Source organism: Cyprinodon tularosa, unplaced genomic scaffold, assembly GCF_016077235.1.
Source record: "Cyprinodon tularosa strain WSP-4 unplaced genomic scaffold, ASM1607723v1 ctg634, whole genome shotgun sequence".
NCBI lineage: Eukaryota > Metazoa > Chordata > Actinopteri > Cyprinodontiformes > Cyprinodontidae > Cyprinodon > Cyprinodon tularosa.
Window position 1 is genome coordinate 343,705 of NW_024039379.1, and position 19,791 is coordinate 363,495.

The following is a 19,791-nucleotide window of genomic DNA, read 5'->3' on the forward strand; positions in this document are numbered from 1 at the left end:
ATGGATGAATGGATGATGGATGGATGATGGATGGATGATGGATGGATGAACGATGGATGGATGGATGATGGATGGATGATGGATGGATGATGGATGGATGGATGATGGATGATGGATGGATGGATGGATGATGGATGGATGGATGGATGATGGATGGATGATGGATGGATGATGGATGGATGGATGATGGATGGATGATGGATGGATGATGGATGGATGATGGATGGATGGATGATGGATGGATGATGGATGGATGATGGATGGATGATGGATGATGGATGGATGGATGGATGATGGATGGATGATGGATGATGGATGGATGATGGATGGATGGATGGATGGATGATGAATGATGGATGATGGATGGATGATAGATGGATGAATGGATGATGGATGGATGATGGATGGATGATGGATGGATGATGGATGATGGATGGATGATGGATGGATGATGGATGGATGATGGATGGATGATGGATGGATGATGGATGGCTGGATGATGGATGATGGATGGATGATGGATGGATGGATGATGGATGATGGATGGATGATGGATGGATGGATGATGGGTGGATGGATGATGGATGGATGATGGATGGATGATGGATGGATGATGGATGGATGATGGATGATGGATGGATGATGGATGGATGATGGATGATGGATGGATGGATGATGGATGGATGATGGATGATGGATGGATGATGGATGGATGATGGATGATGGATGGATGATGGATGGATGATGGATGGATGGATGATGGATGGATGATGGATGGATGATGGATGGATGGATGATGGATGGATGGATGGATGATGGATGGATGGATGATGGATGGATGATGGATGGATGATGGATGATGGATGGATGGATGATGGATGATGGATGGATGATGGATGGATGATGGATGGATGGATGATGGATGATGGATGATGGATGGATGGATGGATGATGGATGGATGATAGATGATGGATGGATGGATGATGGATGGATGATGGATGGATGGATGGATGGATGATGGATGGAGGGATGATGGATGGAGGGATGATGGATGGATGATGGATGGATGATGGATGGATGATGGATGAAGGATGGATGATGGATGGATGATGGATGGATGATGGATGGATGGATGATGGATGGATGATGGATGGATGATGGATGGATGGATGGATGGATGGATGGATGGATGGATGGATGGATGATGGATGGATGATGGATGATGGATGGATGGATGATGGATGGATGATGGAATGGATGGATGGATGGATGGATGGATGATGGATGGATGATGGATGATGGATGGATGATGGATGGATGATGGATGATGGATTGATGATGGATGATGGATGGATGATGGATGGATGGATGATGGATGATGGATGATGGATGGATGGATGATGGATGGATGATGGATGGATGGATGGATGATGGATGGATGGATGATGGATGGATGATGGATGGATGATGGATGATGGATGGATGGATGATGGATTGATGATGGATGATGGACAGATGGATGGATGGATGGATGATGGATGGATGATGGATGATGGATGGATGGATGGATGATGGATGGATGGATGATGGATGGATGATGGATGGATGATGGATGGATGGATGGATGGATGATGGATGGATGATGGATGATGGATGGATGATGGATGGATGATGGATGGATGATGGATGATGGATGGATGATGGATGGATGATGGATGGATGATGGATGATGGATGGATGGATGGATGGATGGATGGATGATGGATGGATGGATGGATGGATGGATGGATGATGGATGGATGGATGATGGATGATGGATGGATGGATGGATGATGGATGATGGATGGATGGATGGATGATGGATGGATGATGGATGGATGGATGGATGGATGGATGATTGATGGATGGATGATGGATGGATGATGGATGGATGGATGATGGATGGATGATGGATGGATGGATGGATGGATGGATGATGGATGATGGATGGATGATGGATGGATGATGGATGGATGGATGGATGATGGATGGATGGATGATGGATGGATGGATGGATGATGGATGATGGATGGATGGATGATGGATGATGGATGATGGATGGATGATGGATGGATGGATGGATGGATGGATGGATGATGGATGGATGATGGATGATGGATGGATGATGGATGGATGGATGGATGGATGGATGGATGATGGATGGATGGATGATGGATGGATGGATGGATGGATGATGGATGGATGGATGATGGATGATGGATGGATGGATGATGGATGATGGATGGATGGATGATGGATGATGGATGGATGATGGATGGATGATGGATGATGGATGGATGATGCTTTTAAAGCCTCCATGGTTTCAGATGATCCACCTTCAGCTGAAAGCTTCATTATTAAGATTGAATATTTGAACAGATCTGAAGCAGAAACGATTGGATGAAGCTGAGGAGGAGGGAGATGAGGAAGAGGAGGGAGATGAGGAAGAGGAGGAAGAGGAGATAGAGGAGGAAGAGGAGGGTGTGAGGAGGCGGAGCCACATCTGTTTCCACTAACAGAGACTCACACAGAGGCAGCCTGTGTCTGAAATCACATGATGCTAACCAAACACAGCCGATCATGTAACCTTATCTACCACTTCAGCAGGGATGAAGATCAGAACCGGATCAGAACAGTCCTGTTAAAGCGAGTTCATCAGGAGACAGACGGCCAATCAGAGAACACAATACTGAGCCTGTCCTCCAATCACAGGCTCAGCGTCTGGATGAATGGACAGAGAGAACTGGGAACACTGGTCATCCGCCTGCCTGACAAACTGGGCCCATATGTTCAGCTGACTGTGAGCCCAGAACGTCCCTCTGACCCGATGGCCGACTGAGAGACGCTCCCAGTTCAGATTAGACAGAAGAAGTGGGAAAAAAAGGAACATTTAGAGTCAATTTAATCCTTCATGAACCTGAAGCTGCAGGAGAAACAGGAAGTAGTTCCTGCTTGTGGAATGAAGCTGGAACGTTACAGATCCTCCCAGTAAGGTGGCCTTATAAACCAGAGGCACATAAAGGGACTTTGGATCAGGATAAGCCCGGAACAAAGACGCTCCAAAGTCCAGGAATCAGGTTTTACTGAGCTGGGATTAACAAACCCAGGAGACAAACCTGAGAGCTGCAGCAGCTTTCATGGGAGAAATGAAAGAAACAGAAACATTCCCACGTTTGTTTCCTTCAATCAGATAAAAACAGAGGGTCAGGTGGAGCCGCCAGGCCCGTTGGACGGTTCTGCTCCTGCTGCGGGTTCATTACAGGACACCTGTAGAACCGGGCCAACCAGATCCGTCTCTGTACAACCTTTCTGATCCAGCAGAACAATCAATGATCCAACTAAAAACAAACAGCCGGAATGTTCAGGAAACACCATGATGGAGGTCCCACTCTGATCTTTATAAATCCTCTTTCCCACTGAGGGGCCGACCTTTGACCTCTAACAGCCTGTACCTCGACTAACGAGAGGGAGGAGGAACAGTTGCCTTTTGTATCTATGCTTCTTTTTCTATGTCTGCTTCTGTCTCCTTGAACCCCAGTGGGCCTCAGCAGATGGCCGCTCACACTGAGCCTGGTTCTGCTGGAGGTTTCTTCCTGTTCAAAGGGAGTTTTTCCTCTCCACTGTCGCTACAAGCATGCTTAGTGTGAGGGATTGCTGAAGAGTCAATGAGTCGATGCAATCAGCTGGTTTTCCTTAGATAGAAAACTTTGAATCAATCTGACTGGATGATCTGGTGAACTGGAAAGTGACCTGAGATGACATGATGTGAATTGGAGCTATAGAAATAAACTGAATAGAATTTAGCAGGACGACGTTTCTAATCAACAGATGGAGAAAGGAACCCTGACACTTCATGCTCTGCTTCCAAATAAAGGCGAGGAAGAAGAAATCCCTGCTGATGATCAGCTGATGAATTAAAGAAATATCCTGAGGAGGATCTCTGACCTTCTGAGCTTCCAGGTTGGACCTGACGGTCCTGAGCTCTGATTGGTCCGTCACCGCAGAGGGAACCAATCTGAAAGGTTCAAACCAAGCTTCTTGAGCAGGTGAAGCTGGACTTCTGTCCTCCTGATAGAAGCTCCTCCATCCATGAGGATTTCAGCAGAAGAACAGAGACCTTCAATCGGATCAGAACCAGCCTGCCGGATCAAATGAGCTGATTATCACAGTTCATTTCAGCTTCATCATGGTTCCTCTTCCTCTCTGCCCGTCTGAGCATGCTCAGTGGAGCGTTCCCATCAATGAGGCTTTTCATCCCCCCCCACCCCCCCAGCACTTCCTCGATCATCACAATAAGGCGATTCTGCAGCTCTGGAACCGGTTCCAGTCGGTGCCGCCAGCCTCCTGATCACCTCTGGTCGTCAACCTTCAGGAGCGACCACCGACAGCGACATGTGGGACCGGTTCCCTCCATGCAGAACACACAGGCGGGTTCTGGAGGCTGCAGAACCGGGTCCTCAGCTCTGAGAGGTTCTGTAGGACCAACAGCTGCAGCGAATCTCCAGGAGGATCCAGCCTGGTCCCACATCAGAACTAAAAACTGTTCCCTGATGTTCCTAAAGCTTAACGTCCAAATAAATTAACGGGTTCAGAACGTCTAGTTTACAGGGTCTGTTTGCTGTAGGAGGAAAACATTCGGACCAATCAGTCGCAGCCGAACCTCAGAAGAACCGACGAGTTCAAAGAAACCGGTTTGCTTTAATATCGGTGGGTTTGGGAGCCGGACGATTTAAAGCTTCTAATTGGGCGACTGTAAAACTTTTAACGAGGTGGAAAAAGTTGTGATGGTTTGGTTGTAAAGAGGTTTTACTGGGAGCAGGATTCTGGAGTTAAACTTTGCTCCTCTGTGGAGGAGCTCCAGGAGGAGGAGCTCCAGGAGGAGAACCTCCAGGAGGAGAACCTCCATGCTTCTGGTTCTCTTAATATTTCAGCAGTGAAAACAGACTCCAGGAAAGCGAGGAGCGTCTCAGCTTTCCTTTGGGTGAATTTGATCAGGAGGCAGAAGAGTCTTAATTCCACTAAGAGGAGAGAGGGAGGGAGGGACAGTGGGGGGGGTGACGTCCTGTGGAGCCTAATGAAACATTGATGAGGAGGACGAGACGCTGATGATCTATCAGATGAACAAAGAGCAGAAAGAGTCCCACGGCACGGTGGACGCTCCCCCTCCTCCCCCTGGTAATCCTCACCCCCTCACCACTCTGGGGGGGCCGTTGTTTTGTTTTGGTTCCTGAATCAAACATTCACAGACTTTGGCTCCGCCCACCTGGGATTTCAAAATAAAAGTCCGGATCCATGTTTGCTCCATGCCTCCTTTATTTTATAGACCGTTCATTTAAAAAAACCGTTCCACATGATTACAGCCAATCATCCCTCCGACTGATTTATGATAAATTCATGTGTTCATTGATCCGTCTCCATGAAATCCCACCTGGAAACTCTTCCAGGACCTGAGTCCGTTTTAGTTCTGTCAGCATCCAGCCCTGCCCTGCAGAACCGTCTCCCCTGGGTCCGTTCAGCTGCTCGTCCAATCACTATTTACCTCAGTAATTGCTTTACTCCTGAAGGTGGAAGGCCGCTCGATACTCGTCGTTACGCCGAGCAGGAAGCGCAGCTCTTACAGAGCTATAATCACTGTCTGCTTCTACATCCATCGTCCTGCTGGGAATTCAACCTGCAGCTTCTTTTAGCATCGGAGGAGGGAGAGTGTCTGAGCTGCAGCAGCTTAGAGCCAACGTGTTAAAGTCGGAGCTCCTTAGCTGGTTCTGTTAGGAAACAGCATCTATTCAGAAATCTCCTGGGTCTGGTCGACCTGGAAATGAACAGAACGGCAGCTTTTTGCCGTCCCTGAACGCACCACGTGTTTTACAGCAAATATTAAACCAGATTCTAAAGCTCAAACTTTTCTGCAGAAAAACAGACTTTATTTGGCTTGTTGAAGGTTTATGAAGACAAGAATGAATCGGCATCATCATCATCATCATCATCACCATCATCATCATCATCATCATCATCATCATCATCATCATCATCATCATCATCATCATCATCACCACCAAGTGCTTTGAGCGGCTGGTTCTAGCTCACCTCAGATCCCTGAGGTAGAACCATCTGTCCTCAGAGATCCTCACCAACTGAATCACAGTTTGGTTTGGGAACAGCGCATCGCCATGGCAACGCTCCCCGCCATAAAGGACGTCTACAGGGAGCGTCTCTGAAAAGGGCCGTGAAAATCACCAAAAACTCCACTCACCCTGCACACTCTTCTCACTCCTGCCCTCTGGGAGGCGCTACAGCCTACAGAATGGAACCATCAGGCACCGGAACAGCTGCTTCCCCATCTTCTGTCCGGCTCCTGAACGCCTCCTGACACCAACTATAAGCATCTGCTATTATGTCATTATGCTGTATTATAACCCACTAATATATATATATATATAATCCATATCCAAACTTTTATTTATTTTATAGCCTCTTACAATTATTCTCTGTTTATATTTACTATTTATAGTCCATGCATAAAGTCTCTGTTCACATTTAAGTAACTGTTTATATCCGGTATAGATCTTCTGGATAGATGCAAACTACATTTCTCTGCTATATAGTAGTGACAGTGTGATGACAATAAAGTTGATTTCTATTCTACTCTACTCCTCCTGAAGCTGCTGTTTTACCTTCAGCTTAAAATGAACGTTTATGCTAGAAGAACTTCATCATTTGATGATTAGTTATTATTAAATCTTCTGATGGAATCTATTTTTATTAGTTTCAATCAGAATCTAATATCTTCCCCTGGCTTCAGTCCAGCCTGTTTTAGAGCTGCTGATGGAGGCTGAAGTTTTCTGATCAATCAGAACGTCTGACTCCTTCCTAACCTTGACTAAATTCAGCCTGATGGTCAATTACTTCCAGCTAGAAGCGTCTCCATCAATGAGACCTTCAGGAGCTCTATAGCCTCCATCCTGGTGTCCCCGAAGAACCTCTGAAGGTCACAGGTGATCCAGGCCAGCAGGGGCGTTCCATCCAGAACCAGATAAAAACATTAAATATCAGCAGAACTGCTGTCAGATCTAATATCAATCTTTCAGTTCCTGATATTAATAAAAAAAAAGAAAAAAAATTTTTTTTTATCTGAATCAATGAGGGAAAATAGGCTCCCTCTGCAGCGACACTCTGGCAGATAAGGCTGTGGAGCCATTTTGCTGTGCGTCACGGCGCCATATCTGCAGTTGAGGCGTGTTCTGATGGACATATGCAATTTGCTTTTTTATTTATACATCTTATATTGACAGCTGGGAAAATATCGCAGTATATAGTGATATTGCAATATTGTGGTAATATCGTATTGTGATGCAGGTATCTTGATACCTATCATATCATAACACCAATGTCGATACTCGCCCCTAAAAGTGGGTCAGAACCACAACTGAGGAAGCTCTTGGGTTCTGACCCGCTGGATGGAACTTTAAATTTAAAGGAAAATTCCGGTTTTTAACACTTTTAGCCCATTTTCTGTAGTGTCCAGGATGAAATCGAATGATCGACACCAAAATTTTGACAATTGGTCCTGTCTCTGCTATTTGGCTAATGCAGAATCCCCCCCTGGCTGCTTCAGAATGGCTTCCATAGTGCATGTCCGATAATGTCCTTAAAACAACCTTAAACATTCTTTTTTTAAAATATGCTACTCACCGGGTCGTCAGCGCTGTTTAATGACGTTCCAAAAAAAGTTTCGTAAAGAAAAAACGTTCCTGTAGTGTTTTATTTAGCATTTTGTAAATCCCATTGAGTTCTGTTGGAATAGTCAATATCCCTCCGCCACCGGAAACGGAAATGGGGCCTGTTTACGCTTAGTTGTAGTCTTTTCGCAAGGCCCTAGTGTTTCTGCTTCACTCTGTGTACTCCGACGTCGAGGTGCTAACGTCTCTGTTAAACACTTTAAAAAATTCTGAAAATGGAATACGAAAGGTGGATTCTTGAGGAGGACATATTGGACTTTGAGTTTGACGGTAGAGGATACCGTCGCCAACTAGTGGTCTGGAGTGTGCAACGCTTCAGATTCGAACGGGAAGCGGAAGTTTATAAGCGGTTGTGATGTATCGGAAAAAATAGTTCTGGGATTTACAAAATGCTAAATAAAACAAGACAGGAACGGTTTTTCTTCACGAAACTTTTTTTGGAACGTCATTGAACAGCGCTGACGACCCGGTGAGTAGCATATTTTAAAAAAAGAACGTTTAAGGTTGTTTTTAGGACATTATCGGACATGCACTATGCAAGCCATTCTGAAGCATCCAGGGGGGGATTCTGCATGAGCCAAATAGCAGAGACAGGAGCAATCGTCAAAATTTTGGTGTCGATCATTCGATTTCATCCTGGACACTACAGAAAATGGGCTAAAAGTGTTAAAAACCGGAATTTTCCTTTAACAGTGAGACTGAATGTGATAGAGACCATCAGAGCTCAAACCCAGAACCGGCCCAGATCAGAGTTCAAACCTTCGCTTTTATTATCCTGCTGCCTGCAGTTTGTAGCACAGACCTGAAAAACGCTAACATCTACTTCCAGCCGCCACCAACAGTAGGGGAAAACCCCCAAGAGGCGAGCGGGCCTGAGGCAGCTTGGAAAGGGCTCTGGTTTATAAAGGTCTCCTGTTTATAACGGGCTCCGGTTTATAAAAGGCTCTGGTTTATACTGCTTTGGTTTATAACGAGCTCTGGTTTATAAAGGGCTCTGGTTTATAAAGGGCTCTGGTTTATAAAGGGCTCTGGTTTATAACAAGCTCTGGTTTATAAAGGGCTCTGGTTTATAAAGGGCTCTGGTTTATAAAGTGCTTTGGTTTATAAAGGGATCTGGTTTATAAAGGGCTCTGGTTTATAACGGGCTCTGGTTTATAAAGGGCTCTGGTTTATAAAGGGCTCTGGTTTATAAAGGGCTCTGGTTTATAAAGGGCTCTGGTTTATAAAGGGCTCTGGTTTATAAAGGGCTCTGGTTTATAAAGGGCTCTGGTTTATAAAGGGCTCTGGTTTATAACGGGCTCTGGTTTATAAAGGGCTCTGGTTTATAAAGGGCTCTGGTTTATACTTCTTTGGTTTATAAAGGGCTCTGGTTTATAAAGGGCTCTGGTTTATACTGCTTTGGTTTATAACGAGCTCTGGTTTATAAAGGGCTCTGGTTTATAAAGGGCTCTGGTTTATAAAGGGCTCTGGTTTATAAAGGGCTCTGGTTTATAAAGGGCTCTGGTTTCTAAAGGGCTCTGGTTTATAAAGGGCTCTGGTTTATAAAGGGCTCTGGTTTATAAAGGGCTCCACCGGTATGTGGGGGTCTGAGCGGCTCCCACAGAGAAATAATCTTTGAAGGCAGGATGGTAATCTGGATGAACTGACTGCACAGACCATGTTTTCAGGAGGACTTTCTCACTTCAACATAGATTCTAACTACTTTCTACCCGCTGATCACAGCTAATATAGCAAAGCTGCTCTCTGGCATCGAACACAGGAGCAGCAGAAGCATCTGGACTCACTTTACTGGACGGCTGACCTTAATGAGGATCAGAGATGAAGCAGCAGAAGCTTCTCTGATGGCGTTCAGTTTGAAGGTAGCATCAGACTTTCTAATTGTTTGAATTAAACTATGAAACATATTATTGAACCTCAACATTATCTCATAATTCCTTATGAACCTTCCACCTCCTAGTCAAGCGCACATTCTTCTCATAATCAGAGCAAAAGAGTTGAAACAAAGACATAAAGTTAGCTGCATTCCACCTTCAACATGCAGGAAATAACGTCTAAATATCAACATTTTCCAGGGGAGGGAACCACCAGACCCCCTAAAGCCTAAACAATCGACACACTAAGGTTTACATTAGGGCTGCTACTGATGATTATTTTGCAAATCAATTGATCTAGATTATTTTTTGATTAATAGATTCATAATCAGATAGCTAAAGGTTCCTTAAAAAAGTAAACCAGGTGAAACTAAAACTTTTCCACTTAAATACAAAATGTTTATATATATATTTTTTACAATTATCATAATTCCTGCTCTAAGTGGGTCGCTCTGTCAGCTAAAAACATGTTTTACCGTCTCTCTACACCTTATGATTGATAGATTACTAAATTAGTTGAAGATTATTAAAAAATCTGATTGTTTCAACTTTAATGGACACCCTGTGAAATATTCCTAACTAAAAACCTGAACCCAGAACCGGTCCAGATCAGGTTATGACCAAAACATTTAGAGCATCATTAAAGCTCAGCTTAACGACCTGAAACCCGCCTGACTGAAGGCTAAACTAGAGAGAGATGTTCTAGATCACTGGTGCTGATCCAGGACTGAGCAGAAAACAGTAGGAACCAGAACCATACTGTCCTCCTCCACTGAAGGCAGCGGCTGTTCTGTACAAACATCCAAACAGGAAGACCTCCTTCAGCACCAAGGAGGAAAGGAGCATCAGCCGTCCCTCCCTCTGCTCCTAGACGTCAGTGCAGCAGCGTTCATGTGTTTAGAATCTGTTTGAACCAATGGTCTAAGCCCCTCCCCTCAGGGCTGCGTCCTGAGCCCCCTGCTGTTCACCCTGATGACACACGACTGCGTCCCCAGGTTCACCACCGATCACATGGTGAAGTTTGCAGACGACACCACGGTGGTGGGCCTCATCAGAGACGACAACGACCTGGACTACAGAGAGGAGGTGGAGCAGCTGGTGGAGCAGAGATAACAGCCTGAGGCTTCCCAGCATTCAATGCAGGACCAGCAGGTTCTGCAGCAGCTTCTTCCCCACCGCCATCACACTCATGAACTGATGGATAAACTCTAAATCATGTCTCAGACTCTGCATCATTTTTTATGCCATGTTTTTGTCCCTGAATGTTTACATTTGATCTCTGCTGCACTTTCAGAAAATGAAAATGTGATGAGAGCTGCACAAAACGACATTTTGTTTTGTTCACACTCCTTGTATACAAAATGACAGTAAATGTTGTCTAAGTCTAAGTTCCAGGACGCAAAAGGTCACAGAGAGTTTTATGGATGGATGAGAGGAAAGGAATGAGGAAACATGGATTTATTGCAGCTTATCTCTCGGTTTAGTTCCAATATCTCCATCATAATTCTCTGATATCATGCAGCCTTCAGCTGAACCCAGGAACTGGAAATCAGCTCCAATGTTCCCAACCTGAAGACCCTGAAGCGGCTCTGCAGCATTCCCAGGATACAATGGCAGGATTGTTCCTCAGAGGAGGCTTCAGCAGGCCGGGCCTGGGGAGGGAAACTTTGCAGGACGGGTCTGGGGAGGGTTGGTTCTGGGGAGGGAAACTCTGCAGGACGGGTCTGGGGAGGGTTGGTTCTGGGGAGGGAAACTCTGCAGGACGGGTCTGGGGAGGGTTGGTTCTGGGGAGGGAAACTCTGCAGGACGGGTCTGGGGAGGGTTGGTTCTGGGGAGGGAAACTCTGCAGGACGGTTCTGGGGAGGGAAACTCTGCAGGACGGTTCTGGGGAGGGAAACTCTGCAGGCCGGGTCTGGGGAGGGAAACTCTGCAGGTTGGTTCTGGGGAGGGAAACTCTGCAGGCCGGGTCTGGGGAGGGAAACTCTGCAGGTTGGTTCTGGGGAGGGAAACTCTGCAGGCCGGGTCTGGGGAGGGAAACTCTGCAGGTTGGTTCTGGGGAGGGAAACTCTGCAGGACGGGTCTGGGGAGGGAAACTCTGCAGGCCGGGTCTGGGGAGGGAAACTCTGCAGGTTGGTTCTGGGGAGGGAAACTCTGCAGGACGGGTCTGGGGAGGGAAACTCTGCAGGACGGGTCTGGGGAGGGAAACTCTGCAGGACGGGTCTGGGGAGGGAAACTCTGCAGGCCGGGTCTGGGGAGGGAAACTCTGCAGGTTGGTTCTGGGGAGGGAAACTCTGCAGGTTGGTTCTGGGGAGGGAAACTCTGCAGGCCGGGTCTGGGGAGGGAAACTCTGCAGGTTGGTTCTGGGGAGGGAAACTCTGCAGGACGGTTCTGGGGAGGGAAACTCTGCAGGTTGGTTCTGGGGAGGGAAACTCTGCAGGCCGGGTCTGGGGAGGGAAACTCTGCAGGCCGGGTCTGGGGAGGGAAACTCTGCAGGACGGGTCTGGGGAGGGAAACTCTGCAGGACGGGTCTGGGGAGGGAAACTCTGCAGGTTGGTTCTGGGGAGGGAAACTCTGCAGGACGGGTCTGGGGAGGGAAACTCTGAGGTTTGGTTCTGGGGAGGGAAACTCTGCAGGTTGGTTCTGGGGACGGGAAACTCTGCAGGACGGGTCTGGGGAGAGGAACTGCGACGGGTTGGGGAGGGAACAACTGCAGTTGGTTCTGGGCAGGGAAACTGCAGCGGACTGTTCTGGGACGAAACATGCAGGTTCTGGAAAACCTCTGCAGCACCGGTGGGGAGGGCTTCAGGACGGTTTCTGCCCTAGACTCTGCAGAGCGGTTCTGTGTTGGGGAACTCTGGTTTGAGTTCATGGAGTAAACCCTCCCCTCTGGGGGGCTCTGAGCCGTTGGGTTTTCCCCGGGGAGGGAACTCGACTGGTTGGTTCTGGAGGATCTGCAGGTGGTTTTGGGGCGAGGGAACTCCACGGGTGGTGGGCCTCATTGCTGAGGAAACTGAGGTGGTACAGAGGGAGGGAGCAGCTGGGTGGGCGAGAAACGCCTGAGGCGTCCGCGGATGGAATGCAGGACCAGGGCAGGGTCTGCAGCAGCTTTCTTCCCCGCGAAAATCCATCATGGAAACGTGACTGGGAAAACTCTAATCATGTCTCTAGACTCTGCATCATTTTTGGGCAGGTCTTGCCATGATGGTTTACATAGATCTCTGCGCACGTTCAGGAAAAGAAAATGTGAGGAGGCTGCAGAGAAACGACAGTTTGTTTTGGTCAAACTCCTTGGGTATCGGGAAAATGCAGTTGTTTCTAAGTCTAGGTTCTGGACGGGAAAGTCTGCAGTTGGTTTCTGGGAGGATGGGGAGGGAAGGGGAGGAAACTGGGATTATGGGGCAGGATATCTCTCGGTTTTAGGGAAATCTCTCATTAGGTTCTGGGAGGGAACTCTGCAGCCTTCAGGAAACCCAGGTTGGTTCAGAACTCTGCCCAACCTGAGGGACCTGTAGCGGTTTCTGGGGGGGCATTCCCAGGATCATGGCAGGAATTGTCAACTCTGAGGAGGGCTTCGCAGGACGGGTCTGGGGAGGGAAACTTTGCAGGTCGGTTCTGGGGAGGGTTGCGTTTCTGGGGAGGGAAACTCTGCAGGACGGGTCTGGGGAGGGAATTTTGGTTCTGGGGAGGGAAACTCTGCAGGCGGGTCTGGGGAAGGGTTGGTTCTGGGCTGATTGGGAAAACTCTGCAGGACGGGTCTGGGGGAGGGTTGGTTCTGGGGAGGGAAACTCTGCAGGACGGTTCTGGGGAGGGAAACTCTGCAGGCGGTTCTGGGGAGGGAAACTCTGCAGGACGGTGTCTGGGGAGGGAAACTCTGCAGGTTGGTTCTGGGGAGGGAAACTCTGCAGGCTGGTTCTGGGGAGGGAAACTCTGCAGGCGGGTCTGGGGAGGGAAACTCTGCAGGTTGGGTTCTGGGGAGGGAAACTCTGCAGGTTGGGTTTCTGGGGAGGGAAACTCTGCAGGCCGGGTCTGGGGAGGGAAACTCTGCAGGTTGGTTCTGGGGAGGGAAACTCTGCAGGTTGGGTCTGGGGAGGGAAACTCTGCAGGACGGGTCTGGGGGAGGGAAACTCTGCAGGTTGGTTCTGGGGAGGGAAACTCTGCAGGACGGGTCTGGGGAGGGAAACTCTGCAGGTTGGTTCTGGGGAGGGAAACTCTGCAGGACGGGTCTGGGGAGGGAAACTCTGCAGGACGGGTCTGGGGAGGGAAACTCTGCAGGTTGGTTCTGGGGAGGGAAACTCTGCAGGCCGGGTCTGGGGAGGGAAACTCTGCAGGTTGGTTCTGGGGAGGGAAACTCTGCAGGACGGGTCTGGGGAGGGAAACTCTGCAGGTTGGTTCTGGGGAGGGAAACTCTGCAGGACGGGTCTGGGGAGGGAAACTCTGCAGGACGGGTCTGGGGAGGGAAACTCTGCAGGTTGGTTCTGGGGAGGGAAACTCTGCAGGCCGGGTCTGGGGGAGGGAAACTCTGCAGGTTGGTTCTGGGGAGGGAAACTCTGCAGGTTGGTTCTGGGGAGGGAAACTCTGCAGGTTGGTTCTGGGGAGGGAAACTCTGCAGGTTGGGTCTGGGGAGGGAAACTCTGCAGGTCGGGTTCTGGGGAGGGAAACTCTGCAGGACGGGTCTGGGGAGGGAAACTCTGCAGGTTGGTTCTGGGGAGGGAAACTCTGCAGGACGGGTCTGGGGAGGGAAACTCTGCAGGTTGGTTCTGGGGAGGGAAACTCTGCAGGACGGGTCTGGGGAGGGAAACTCTGCAGGTTGGTTCTGGGGAGGGAAACTCTGCAGGACGGGTCTGGGGAGGGAAACTCTGCAGGTTGGTTCTGGGGAGGGAAACTCTGCAGGACGGGTCTGGGGAGGGAAACTCTGCAGGACGGGTCTGGGGAGGGAAACTCTGCAGGACGGGTCTGGGGAGGGAAACTCTGCAGGTTGGTTCTGGGGAGGGAAACTCTGCAGGCCGGGTCTGGGGAGGGAAACTCTGCAGGTTGGTTCTGGGGAGGGAAACTCTGCAGGACGGGTCTGGGGAGGGAAACTCTGCAGGTTGGTTCTGGGGAGGGAAACTCTGCAGGACGGGTCTGGGGAGGGAAACTCTGCAGGACGGGTCTGGGGAGGGAAACTCTGCAGGTTGGTTCTGGGGAGGGAAACTCTGCAGGCCGGGTCTGGGGAGGGAAACTCTGCAGGTTGGTTCTGGGGAGGGAAACTCTGCAGGTTGGTTCTGGGGAGGGAAACTCTGCAGGTTGGTTCTGGGGAGGGAAACTCTGCAGGTTGGGTCTGGGGAGGGAAACTCTGCAGGCCGGGTCTGGGGAGGGAAACTCTGCAGGTTGGTTCTGGGGAGGGAAACTCTGCAGGCCGGGTCTGGGGAGGGAAACTCTGCAGGTTGGTTCTGGGGAGGGAAACTCTGCAGGTTGGTTCTGGGGAGGGAAACTCTGCAGGCCGGGTCTGGGGAGGGAAACTCTGCAGGTTGGTTCTGGGGAGGGAAACTCTGCAGGACGGGTCTGGGGAGGGAAACTCTGCAGGACGGGTCTGGGGAGGGAAACTCTGCAGGACGGTTCTGGGGAGGGAAACTCTGCAGGACGGGTCTGGGGAGGGAAACTCTGCAGGACGGGTCTGGGGAGGGAAACTCTGCAGGACGGGTCTGGGGAGGGAAACTCTGCAGGACGGTTCTGGGGAGGGAAACTCTGCAGGACGGTTCAAACTTTCAGAAAAGAGAAACAGATGTTGAACCTGCAGATGTTTCCTCACTGAAACCATCTGATCTCTGGCAGCAGCTGGAGAACCGCTCCGCTGCCCTTCAGCAAGGCAGCACATCAGCTGAGTTTATTAGAGCAACAGTGTGAGGAGGGGTGAGGAGGGGTGAGGAGGGGTGAGGAAGGGTGTGGTGGTTCCCTCTGATAAGTCTACAGCTGCTGACTCACACACACTCAGGCTGTGATTCTGGATCATTTTAAACTCTGGAGTTTGTTAAACTCTGGTAAAGTCAACTGAAGGCGGACCTCCAGAACCAGAACCAGAACCCCCCCATTCCCCGCAGCTTCTTACCTTGGAGCTGTTTGAAGCGTCCCTCCAGCTGGTTGTAGTTAAAGGCTGCCTGTCCTGAGAGGCCGGGACTGGGAGCCCGACCCGGACCGGCCGGATGGGACGGCCCGGGGATCCCGGACGGGGACAGAGGCCCCGCATAGTCCGATACGGGGGAGAGGGGTGAGAGGGAGCCGGGGAGGGCGGCGGTGGGGCTCTGAAGCTCCATGGTGAAACTCCAGAGAGGGGCTCAGACGGGATGAACCCCCAGAGGCATGAAGGAGGAAGTCCAGGGAAAGTCCAGCAGGGAGGGAAGGTCCGGTCCTTCACTCACTAATCAGCAGATCCAGGAGAAACGGGTCAGAACCAGGCTGTTAAAGCAGAGGGCTGGGTCCAGATCAGAGCTGCTTCCTCTCTCAGCAGGACTGAGCTCCACAGAAAGGAGAGCCACACCACCTCCCTCCCTCCCTCTCTCTCTCTCCCTCACTAGGGGTGAGTCAGAAAACGCTGGCTCAGCAGACGCTCCGCGGCCACGGCAACATCACACCTCGGATTCCCTCCATCAATCCATCCATCCGTCACCGTCCTCAAAGATCAGCTTCTCTGTGGGAGGGGGGGGCGCTCCCAGCCTCTAATCAGGAGCACAGCGCTCCTCCAGCTGGAGAGGAGGAGCAGGAGAGGAGCGCAGGGAGAGACGGTGGAGGCAGAGAATGGGAGCGTGGGTCGGTCCTGCAGAGATCAGCAGCAGCAGCTCAGACGCTGCTCAAAACACCTTCAGATGCAGCCGGGGGGGGGAGGGGCCGCATGCTGAGGCGACCAATCACAGCCTTCAGCTTCTAAATGATGTCACTTGGTTAGCATAAAGGGCGGGACAGAAGGAGGGCAGAGGGGAGGAGGAGGAGGAGTTTCTGATCTGACCTTCGTCCCACAGGTTGGATCTGCTGTCTTCCGCGTTTAATCTCCTCATTCTGAACTTTTACTTTAATAAAAAATAATTATTTACAGGGGAAAAAAAAAAAAGAGTACAACTTTTTAGTTCAGCAGCTGAACCTCCTTGTCTCTTTTTATCCGACCTACAATTCATTAAATATTTGCTTATAAATATGTGATTTTTTTTTCTAATTCAAAATATAATTTAAAGGATGTGATAATTTCATGGTTGGTTGTTGATAAATGTGGGTTTGATTCCCCCTGATGCTGCAGCAGAACCGTCAGAGAGCTTCAGAGCGAATGACAGGCTTGGTGTCGGCGTTCCGATCTCATCGCTCCAAACATCCCAGAAAAGCTGGGCTCTAATATTAGAAGGATCTTCTTCCTGTCAGGACTTCCTGCTCCATCTAACAAACAAGCAGGCGCAGAAGGGAAACCAATCCGAAGCTCTTGGAGCTTCACTTCCTGCTTTGCTGATCTGACAGACAGGAGGAGGTCAGAGGCGACGACATCCAGACAATACGAGGAACAAGCCTTAATGTTAACCTGAACAAACACCAGTCATGCTGCAGAGTTCAGCCTGAGATCAAATAGGCTGAGAGAGCCTGGAGGTCAGAGGTCAACGCCTCACCCATCCACACCTCTGGATAAAACCTGCTGTTAATATTTAACCTGCAGCAGGAAGGCCTGGATAAGACAAACCAGGTTCTCATGGAGACCAGAGCTGGGAGGACGAAGCACCATCAGAGTCCATCTGTGGTAACACAGTCTGCTGCTCTGCAGAAAAAAGCTGGAGTCCGCACAACGACAAGGTGGTAAACATCAGATCATCAAAGCTCAGCAGTATGGGGCACCGTTTGTAAAGTTAGGAGCAATATCTATGATTATTTATCGTGTTTTAAGAGAAATAAAAAGGGAATATTTTTCCCCAAGTCATTTTTTCACTATGTCATTCATTTCTAATTGACTTTGTTAAATAAATATTTAGTTTCTTAAATAAATATTTAGCTCCAAATAAAATAGTTATTTAAAAAACTAAATATTTTGAAGGCGATAGCTTAAGAGCAGCCTTTAATGCTATCTTAGACACTATTGGCTTTGTTCAAAATGTGAATAGTCCCACACATTCTCATCTTCATACTTTGGATCTTGTGCTGACATACGGCATAGAATGTGAAGAAATAACAGTATTTCCTCACAACCCTGTCCTTTCTGACCACTTTCTAATAACCTTCAGGATTACTTTAACAGAGTTCTCCTCCCCCAAAAGAAGGTTCAATTTTAGTAGATCGTTATCAGATAGTGCAGTTATACATTTTAAAGAATCTGCTTCACTTTCTCTCTGCTCTGTGTCACTGAGCAGTGCTGCAGAGTGCAAAAGCATAGCTTATTCCCCTTCACAGGTTGATGATTTTGTTGATGGGGTTGCTAGTTCTCTGCGTATTGCCTTAGACAACGCAGCTCCTTTGAAAATGAACAGTTAAAAACAGAAAGCTTGTTTCTTGGTTTAATGCAGAGCTGTGCACTTTGAAGCAAAATGCTAGGAAACTAGAGAGAAATTATCGCTCCACAGGCCTGCGGGAGTCCTTCCTAGTCTGGAAAAATAGTTTACTGCTGTATAAGAGGACCCTTTGTAAAGCAAGAGCAGCAGAGAATAAGAATAATCCTTGATATCTTTTCAATCCAGTTGCCAAACTCACCCAGAGCCATAGCTCTGTTGAACCGTCCATTCCACCTGCTCTTAGCAGCAATGATTTTGTGGGATTCTTTATAAATAAGAATGATCTTATTAAACATAAGATCATTAGCACTCCTCTATCTACGATTGGTTCGTCTCTGGAGGGGGGGGGCAGCATCTGAGGTAGTCATGGAATCTGAACCGGGTTTAGACTGCTTAGATCCAGTTGAACTTTCAGAGTTAGCAAAACTATGGTTTTAAATATTTAGCGAATTTGCAAATTCACTTACTGATAAGTGGACGTGAACTACCAAAATAAATTCCAAAATGGAAGGAATAATGATTTGGAATAATTATATCTGTACGTATACATTAGTTTTAAGCAATGGGCAAATGTTTGATGTTATGTTATGTTAACCTGCGCCACTGAGCTACAGCCACGCACCTGGGGCATCAGTGTGTTGCCATAGCAACGACTGCCCTCTTTTTCTGTTGGAGGGAAGAAGCCGTCCCATTCGGGTTTATGCCAAAACTAAATATTTAATTTGCAAGCTTAATATTTATTTAACAAAGTAAATTTTCTTATAAATCAATGAAAGTGAAAAAAATAACCCTAATTTTTCTCCTAAAACACGCTAAATACGCATAAATACTGCTCCTAATTTTTGACTACCTAACCTTATAAACGGCACCCCATACAGCAGGAGCATACCTCTTGATTTCTGGATCGCTTGACCTAAAACTTGGTTAAGGTCTTTGAAGATCGTGTTCATAGAGAACAGATAGGATATGATGGGTCACAGAATATGATGAGACACCAGACTGTTAAGCGTAGCATGACTTTTATTTTGAAAGGTATTAGTACGGAGTACTGGTTTCAGTCCATGAGACAAATGCTAAGACATGGGAGGGAGGTCACCAGGCTGCAGCCATACCAGACCTGGTAGAAGGTCAATTCATTTCTATTCAGTTTATTTCTATAGCTCCAATTCACATCATGTCATCTCAGGTCACTTTCCAGTTCACCAGATCATCCAGTCAGATTGATTCAAAGTTTTCTATCAAAGGAAAACCAGCTGATTGCATCGACTCATTGACTCTTCAGCAATCCCTCACACTAAGCATGCTTGTAGCGACAGTGGAGAGGAAAAACTCCCTTTGAACAGGAAGAAACCTCCAGCAGAACCAGGCTCAGTGTGAGCGGCCATCTGCTGAGGCCCACTGGGGTTCAAGGAGACAGAAGCAGACATAGAAAAAGAAGCATAGATACAAAAGGCAACTGTCAACCAGCTCCACAGGCGGCCCCGTCCAGGAAACACACAGCCAGGCAGACGAGCTCCGAGCCAGCTCCCATGCCAGAGGATGAAGAGAGCACATCCAGTTAGTCACAGTCAGAGAAACAGGACTACACTGGAAAACAGGCCAAGCTCCAACATCTAGAAACAAAGGTGTTGATGGCAGCAGCACAGCTGATA

The 19,791-nt window shown here is 48.5% G+C and overlaps 1 protein-coding gene across 3 annotated transcripts in view; it reads right to left on the reverse strand.

Moving 5' to 3' along the window:
* Positions 1–19,791, reverse strand: part of LOC119798721 (spectrin beta chain, non-erythrocytic 1) — a 141,264-nt gene that overhangs the window by 85,690 nt on the left and 35,783 nt on the right. The window contains exon 1 of one of the 3 annotated variants that reach the window (XM_038308293.1): positions 15,733–16,438. The exons of 1 other annotated variant lie outside the window; for it this stretch is intronic. In XM_038308293.1, coding sequence (XP_038164221.1) covers positions 15,733–15,937 — 205 coding nt within the window. In that variant the 5' untranslated portion in view covers positions 15,938–16,438. Of the gene's footprint in view, positions 1–15,732; positions 16,440–19,791 lie in introns of those variants that run through there. One more of the 3 variants, XM_038308296.1, reaches the window with a different exon arrangement.